At 41.2% G+C, this 7,988-nt stretch overlaps 2 protein-coding genes across 2 annotated transcripts in view; one reads left to right on the forward strand and one right to left on the reverse strand.

The window, feature by feature from the left end:
* CHERP (calcium homeostasis endoplasmic reticulum protein) overlaps positions 1 to 3,517 on the forward strand; it is a 16,710-nt gene extending 13,193 nt beyond the window's left edge. Inside the window, exons 15-16 of the mRNA XM_025210268.1 lie at positions 1,203 to 1,388; positions 2,789 to 3,517. Of these exons, the coding sequence (XP_025066053.1) occupies positions 1,203 to 1,388; positions 2,789 to 2,793 (191 nt within the window). The 3' untranslated portion in view covers positions 2,794 to 3,517. The remainder of the gene's footprint in view (positions 1 to 1,202; positions 1,389 to 2,788) is intronic.
* A 586-nt stretch (positions 3,518 to 4,103) lies between these two features.
* Positions 4,104 to 7,988, reverse strand: part of CUNH19orf44 (chromosome unknown C19orf44 homolog) — a 6,199-nt gene continuing 2,314 nt past the window's right edge. The window contains exons 5-8 of the mRNA XM_014522373.2: positions 7,602 to 7,982; positions 6,875 to 6,970; positions 6,578 to 6,744; positions 4,104 to 5,048 (exon numbers count right to left, since the gene is read on the reverse strand). Coding sequence (XP_014377859.2) covers positions 4,971 to 5,048; positions 6,578 to 6,744; positions 6,875 to 6,970; positions 7,602 to 7,982 — 722 coding nt within the window. The 3' untranslated portion in view covers positions 4,104 to 4,970. The remainder of the gene's footprint in view (positions 5,049 to 6,577; positions 6,745 to 6,874; positions 6,971 to 7,601; positions 7,983 to 7,988) is intronic.

Below are 7,988 nucleotides of genomic sequence, written 5' to 3' on the forward strand. Positions count from 1 at the left end.
CCTTCAGCACCCTCGGATGGAGCTCATCCGGGCCTGCCGACTTAAACGCATCCAGTTCCTCCAAGTGCCTCTGCACCATCTCAGGGTCTACACATGGCAGTCTGGCGCCTTGCTGCTGCCTCTCTACAACCCCAGTGAGAGACTTGTTGTGCCCCTCGCTTAGGAACACTGAGGCAAAGAACTCGTTGAGGAGTTCAGCCTTGTCCCCTCTGTCCGTCCCCCCAATTGCTTCTGCCCATTTAGCAGGGGTCCTATTCCGCCCTGGGCCTTACTTTTACTCCCTATCTAAAAAAAACAATTTTTTGTTATCCTTTACTTGAGATGCCATCCTCAGCTCCATGGTAGCTTTGGCCCGTCTAACTGCCTCCCTACAAGCGCGAGCAGAGGAGGTTAACTATGTCGATTATCTACCTTATTTGTGGCTGAAAAAAAGCTGAAAACTGTGCAGGTTGCCTGAGGACTTCTATCATAAGTTGCTTTTTTTTAATAGCTTTTGTCAAAAACAGTGTAATTATCACTTTTATTACAGCTATTTAAGTACTTTAAAACCTACTTGTAATGTGTGAGCGCCTCACAAGATTTGATATATTTATCCTCCCTGTAGCCCTACGGGTAGAGAAGTGCTGCTATTGTGCACGTACAGCAAGGATGAAAACTGCATATTACACTGTCAAATCTTGCAGTCCCCTTTTTGCCCGCAAAGTCCGTATTTCCATTTGTATAGCTCTGCCCTTTTAGGTGTAATCTTGTCTACTTTGTAATTTGTAAACTCGGGGGCAGATTCTCAGGTACATGGATGGTGTAGACTTTCTTCTTCCTTTTTAGAGAACCCAGGGTTGTGGCATGGAATTAGCAGCAGGTGGTGTGGACTCACCTGTCCCAGGTGTTGACTGTAACTGATAAAGTGCCACTACATTGTTAAGTGGGAAGATGGAACCTGTTGCACTCTTCTGGTGCTCTGTGTTTTCTTTAGGGCTCTGGTTTATTCCCCATGTAGCAGATCTTGAAGTTAACACACTCGAGGCTACTGGGACAGTTAGTGCATCTGAATTATTGTTCCAAACTATCTACAGACTTGGGCTATATCAGTTTATTTTTTTGTTTCCAAAATGCCTTTCTGTACAGTTCAATGAGGTATTTGTTAAAATCCTTAAGGTGCTGATCCATGGTGTGCTCTTTCTTTTCTTTCTTTCCTCTAATAGGATGGAGTGGATCTGGAGGACTGGGAGCTAAGGAGCAAGGAATCCAGGACCCAATTAAAGGAGGGGATATCAGAGACAAATGGGATCAATATAAGGGTGTGGGAGTTGCCCTAGATGACCCATATGAGAACTACAGAAGAAATAAAAGCTACTCGTTTATTGCACGCATGAAGGCCAGAGATGAATGTAAGTGAACTTCTTGAAAAATGTGGAAAGGTCTTGGTTATTCTTTATTGTTATCATGATGGCTATGTTAGCACGCTTGGCAAAGGTTTCCTTACACTGTCAATCCTAATACAGTTTGTGTAGCAAATTGAAAGGTTAATAACTAATAATAAACCAATTTTTAATGGTAGGTATTAATCTTTTTTAACTATGATAGGTAAGTAAATGATGTTCTCTGAGTGTCTCCAGCACATTCCTAGCTAAGAACTTTTCTCAGTATATGCAACTTGCATTAAACCATGGTGACTATTGTAGGAGATATCTATGAATTTTCTAAACTAAGCTAAATTGGGCTGTCTGCACTTTAGAAATTTTTGTGACTGTCTTCCTTCCATTCCAAATCTATCCCATCTCTGTTCAAGCCAGCTCTTGTGTATGATAGTAGTTGCCAGATAGTTTGATTTAACCTGATTTTCTGAAGGTTAAAATACAGCAGTAACTTAGGGGGCAGCGAGTAGCGTCTATCAAGGCAGCAAGGGAAGGATGGTTGTTATGGCTGGTGACAGACAGGCCAGGGTTATTGTCTGGCCCTGTTTGAGATGGTTGTCGTATTTTGATCCCTTTCTCAGACTGGGAACCAGGAAAAGGTAGGCATAGCACGCATCTCTAGTAAAGGCTCAGGAAAACCTTGCAAACAAGCCAGGTATCTGTAATAGATGTTTTGTGTAGGATGGAAACTTCATTTTGTGAATGGGAGTGGGACAAAGACTCACGATAAATACATCTAAATAGCAGTCAGTGAGGATATGCAAGAAATTGGGCATGCAAAATGAGAAATAATTTCTCTCCATAGCTTGGAGGGTATCTATGTAACGAAATCCATGCAAGCACCACACAAAGTGGGGAAAACAACCGTTTTTAAATGGAGCCCTCCTCTCAAGATGCATTTTCCTCAGCCAACCAAGACTAATTGCAGAATGTATAAGAATTTTTTCCCTGTTGTTGCAGTGAAGCGTGACACCCAAGATCCTCCACCACCTGAATAAGACTCCCTGAAATACCTGGAGAAAGATGTCTTGCATCTTCTACAAATCATTAAACTTGTATAAATCAGGATTAATGTCTGGAGGAAGTGACATTAAGATAATTATTTTTTAAAAAGGAAAGCTATGACATGTACTCCACTTTGTTTAGTATTTTAAAAAGGCCAGTGATCACCATGACATGTCTAGCAAGTTCAGAAATGCCCATTTATTTTGCAGTTTTAAAGCAAAAAAGTTACCCATTTTATACTAGAACTAAATCCCTGCTAAGCTATCTCTGGTCCAGGATTGTGATCCACTCATTCCTGTGGAATACAGACATTATCTGATATGGTTCCATGTCTCTAGTTCCATAATGTATGTTTATTTCTCTCAAAGGTTAATTCTATTTGAAGTGGAGGGGTGCTGCCTTGGGAACAAGTCAGACTGATGCTGAGCAGTGTATCCTAATGTCTAAATGGGGAGACAAGCACCTTGTTCCAGTACAGGTGACCTATGAGCACTGTATGAGCTTATTAGAATCTACTATACAACTTAGAGCCCCTACACACCAGCTGCTGCAGTCACAACTCTACTCGGAACATAAAGGGTTAACTGTTTTAGCCATCCAAGTGCTCTAAGGGATGTTTGATGCTTTGTAATGAAAGACATTCTTTAAGCTTTTTATATTTTTGTATATACCCTTGAATAAAAGCTAAAATTAGTTCAATAGAAGAGAACCTGTTTTTCCCCCATTTCACAAATTTCTAAGTGTGAAGCATTCCTGGAAACCTCCTTTAAAATGCTTTTGTAACTGAATTGTTTCCAGACACCACCAGCTTAAGATGTTAGATCATTACACTGCACATCTACTCAAGAGGCCTGCTTGGTGGCAACCTCTTTCCAAAGTCATTTGTTTATACAGCAGAAACCCTCTTAAACCATTCAGTCCAATATGGTGAAATATCTGTCTCTTCTAGATTTACTGTAGCTGTGGAACTGTAACTGTCTGTGAATCAGCCTAAGACATCTGTATGTTACCAACTTGTGAATTTTACTGTTTTGCCCTCCAATAAACACTTTTTATTAAAAAAAAAAAAAAAAACAACAACCAAAAAAAAAAGCAAATTAGCTTTAGCTCATTTTTCAAAGTAAATGGGTTGCCTTTTATCCTATATACAAGGTATTTTCCAGTTGCCTAGGAGTTGCTTTGACCTTTGGAGCAAGTGTTTTATAAAAAGGATTGATTTAACAAATAATTTTAGAGGCCAAATTGTATGAGTACAGTTTAAGTGCATCTACACGTGCGCTTTACTGCACAGCAGACTAATTAGCTCCGTGGTAGAGTGTTACCATCTACATGGGCACTGGTATTAGTGTGCAGTAAATTTAACTCCAGTGTAAGATAATACGGCAGAGTAATTTACTGCACTGAAACATGTGTGTGGACACTGACCTCAGGCCTAAATTGCACCCGGTCAGCCCAGCTAGCTGGGGGCCTGCTCCACCCTGGCTCAAATTGCTGTTGTCCTGGGTGAGCCTGTAGATGCTGTGCCCAGTAGCGGTTTCCTCCAGCTCAAACAGCTTGGGAGTTTGTTGCATCATATCAGTTGCACATGTGGATGCACCCACTTTGTTCTAATTAGGGAACTGGATTTGGCAGCCCAGGAAGTCCTTTCCAGTCCTGTGTTCCTAATTTAAGGAGTACTTCTGCTTTTCTCACACTCAATACCATTGGTTTGGGTTATTAAACATGGGTTATACTGTGACTTGTAACACAAAGGCTGTTAATACCCCTTAACACTCACCTGTGTGTTTGCTCATTAGGTTTTAACTGTTTTCTTTAACATAAGGCTAATTTACACTGAATTTTTTAGTAGTAAAAACCAAAGTAATTTATGTCTATTGTATCGGTAGTCTCCAGGGACAGAATGTAACCTCTGTATCTAAAGAGAAATTGCAGCTGGGGTGAATTCTCACTTGGTGTGTCTATATGTTCAATTTGTTGCGAAGCAATAAACTCTGGAGCAGGTTGAGTTGGAGTAAACTATTCCTGGGCATGGTGTCTACATGCGCACCTGGGACAACAGCAATTTGAGCCAGGGCAGAGCAGGCCTGGGCTGGCAGGAGGCATGGGGGTCAGGCCTGGGCTACGAGTGGCAGCAGAGGGGTTTGCTGGGGCACAACAGTGCTGAATTGCAGAGCCATGTGTCTAGACAGCAGGCAAGAGTCTGGCCCCTGGCTGGCTGGGCTGACTGGGTCCTGACCTGCAGTCAGTATCTACACGCGTGTTTAACTGCAGTAAATAACAGTACTATCTTATGGCGGAGTTGATTAGTTTACTGTGGCCTAGCACTGCTGCACATGTAGATGGTGACATTTAACTGCGCAGCAAATTAGTCTACTCTGCAGTAAAGCACACATGTAGATGCACCCACTGTGTACAAAACAGCTCACTGGTATTGTCCTTTTCTACACGTTGCATAAAAGTCTTGCTTCAGTTTGAGACTTGTAACTGGCAATTCTACTCGTGACTAAAAACATTGGTTAAAATTCACTTAGGAAAAGTCCGTCAAAGCAGTTACTGTTCTTGTACTTTCTTAACTTCTTCTAATGCTTGTTCAGTTGTCAGAGGTGGAGATTTGTGGCTCTTGATGTACTGCAAAGAAACAAGAGATTGGTTAATACTCAAACACCATTTAGTGCTGAAGACGAGACAGTTGCTTTGCAGCCTTTCTGTACATTCAGTCTTGCATCAGAAACTGTGGTTTCCTTTGCAGCTCTTGCATTGGGGTGTAAGAGACATCTGGCCCATGCACAGGGAACATACCATTCTTACCGTTGTTATCCCAAAGACCTTCTATGTATCTTTATATGGCACCCAGCACAATGGCAACTTTTATCCTAACTGGATTCCCTAAAGCAGTGCTTCTCAGCCAGGGTGCTGGAGCGTCCTAGTGTGTCTTTGAAGGGTACCTCAAGGTGTGAGGAGATAAGCAGATAAGTGCAGGCTCAGGTTCTCTATGCCCAGCTGCTCCCTTGCTCTCACTGCCTCCTGCAAGGAGGTAAGCACTGTAATACACGGAGTGCTGCTCAATCCATGAAAGTTATGGCAGAGGGTCATAAGTCTAAAAAGGTTGAGAACCACTGCCTTTGGAACTAGTGTTATTACAGGCACATTGTGTAGCACCTCTATAATTAAGGTTGCCCAAATGCTTTTCATCGAAGTCCTTACTCTTATTTGCTTACATCTTGCAAACTTCAGTTGTTCACACTGATAAATGTCTACCCCAGGCTCATGGGTCAATGAGAAAGTCCAGCTAAAGTGATTCAGTGGTTTCAAATAACAAGGCTGGGGTAAAATGCATCTTGTTAATATTTTGAATTGGACAACTTTTTGCATTAGCAAGATTTTGAAATTTAGCAATGGGTGGGCTGTGGTTTTACAGACATACCCTTTATTGTCTGTGTGGAACTTTTCCCAAATCAGCAAAGTTAAGTGTTGAAAAATAATCTGTCAATGTACACTAGGCTTGTGAGTTTCACAGGCACAGTCTGGAGAGAACCGGTACGCACTGAGCATTTTTCATGTCCCCCCCAGCTCTATCAGGACTATTCAATGAATTGCTCTCTCTCTCGTGTGCTGAATGGTCCAGGGACGGGAAGGGTGGGGAGAATGAGGAAATTCACTTGTGCACAGAGTTTAATTTTGGTATTTCTAACCTAAGTTTTATGTCACAGTCGTAATGATTTTTTGGCTATATTGTGTATGTAAACTGTGTGCAAGAGCCTCATCTTCTATAACTTAAGAGGCATAGGATCCACTAGGTGACATCTATCCACTTTAATGATTAGTACAGTGCCTTGAATCCACTGAAGGAAATGATTTCTCCCCCAAACTGTGGGGAACAGTGAAGGAAACAGTTTGTAATTTGCTGAATAGCTATATATCACTTACATTAACTTAAGCTTTCTGCATGCAGTTTACCTGTGTATTTCTACTCCTACAAACTTGACGTTTTCTACCTCTGCTATGTACTGTGTACTCTGAGTTTAATCTAAAATAGAATAGCTGGTAATATTTGCAAGGGAACAAGAATCACTCTTGTATAACATGTTTTGTCTAGATCCAGTTTAGGAAATACATTTTTGCTTTAAATCAGTCCATTTATAGTCTACTGCAGTTACCTCCTTAGCTTCTTCCAGTGTGTGATAGTGAAAGTTCTCATGCTCCAGTGACTCCACAAGGGATAAATGAAGATGGTGGAAGGTTTCTACAAACTGCTGTGTCAGCATTAAGTGCTGTTTTAACGTGTCATTTAAAACAAACACAGCAGGACTGTATGCCGTCAGGGCTGCAAATGAAAGAAAGGACAATATTTTATTCTAAAAAGTAAATGCTGAACAGCTTGTGTAAGGATATTACAGCATTCAACTTCATAGCTTGGTTTTAACAGAACTGAGTAAATTTGTGTTTTACAGTACCTTCTACCATATCCATGCTGACAACATGACTGGCAACAGGTATTGGATCCAGATAGCTGTGTCCAGCAGTTGGCCCAAGGATTGCTGTGCCATCCACTATGTAGAGGACAGAAATGTGACAAAAAGGGTTTCATATCAAAAACACTTCTGAATGCTAAAATCATGCGCTATTCACTCTCTCTAAAAGTAATTCTCCCTAGAATTTGTTCAGGACATGAAGCAAGACTCTGCCCACAAGACTGATTCTGAAACATGCTGGTATCCCCTGAGGCTGCTCTCTCACTTGAGGTGATGGGATCACCATAACGTTTGCTGTATCAGCAGAATCTCTATTTTACAGGAAGCCAATAACTATAGGTATAGTGGACACTGAAAAAGGGTGTTAAAAGGTGGCAGGTCACTTCAGTAACTTTGTTTTGTATTTCAGTTGTTAAAAGTCATGTCTGAGAATGCCAGGAGGCCTGTTGTGAGCCAGGCTCTGCCATGAAGGTCAGCTTCTCAGAGGAGGTTTGTCTAACCTCCTTCTCAGTTTCTCATAGTAACAACAGTTGGAGTTTATGGGCTGTTTTGTCTGGAACTAACGCCCATAGTATCTTTTGTACATGTGGCTAATTGCATAGTCTGATAGATTAAAGAGGATCCTTTGGATCAGTTAGAGAGCACAGTAACTGAACTGAAAGGACAGAAGTTAGATTTCTATATTACACAGAAATGAATGAGAACTTACTCTTTGACCAGCAGTAGGTGAATGGAAAATCAGCTGTCTGAACTGCAGTTTCTTTCACCGTTACTCTGTTTACTGTGCCGTGCCATTTCTTATTAGACAGAGATGAAGACAGTGAAAGAGAGAGAGTTTCTCTGGAATGTACAGAGCTATTAGAGTGTTCCATCAGTGTTTCAGATGGAGACCTCCTGTTTGTTGTCCCAGATACTACTGCAGAAACAGATTTTTCAAAGTTTTCAGAATATTCTGAATGAACAGTGTTCTCAGTAGGTTCAAAAACATCCTGGTGAAGGCTAGGGAGGTTTTCAGAACTTCCACTTAAATGCTCAGAGATTTCAGCTTCAGTTCCAATTCCCTCTTCAATATCACTGTCAAAATCAATATTTGAAA

Source organism: Alligator sinensis, unplaced genomic scaffold (genome assembly GCF_000455745.1).
Source record: "Alligator sinensis unplaced genomic scaffold, ASM45574v1 scaffold1354_1, whole genome shotgun sequence".
In the NCBI taxonomy this organism is placed as follows: Eukaryota; Metazoa; Chordata; order Crocodylia; family Alligatoridae; genus Alligator; species Alligator sinensis.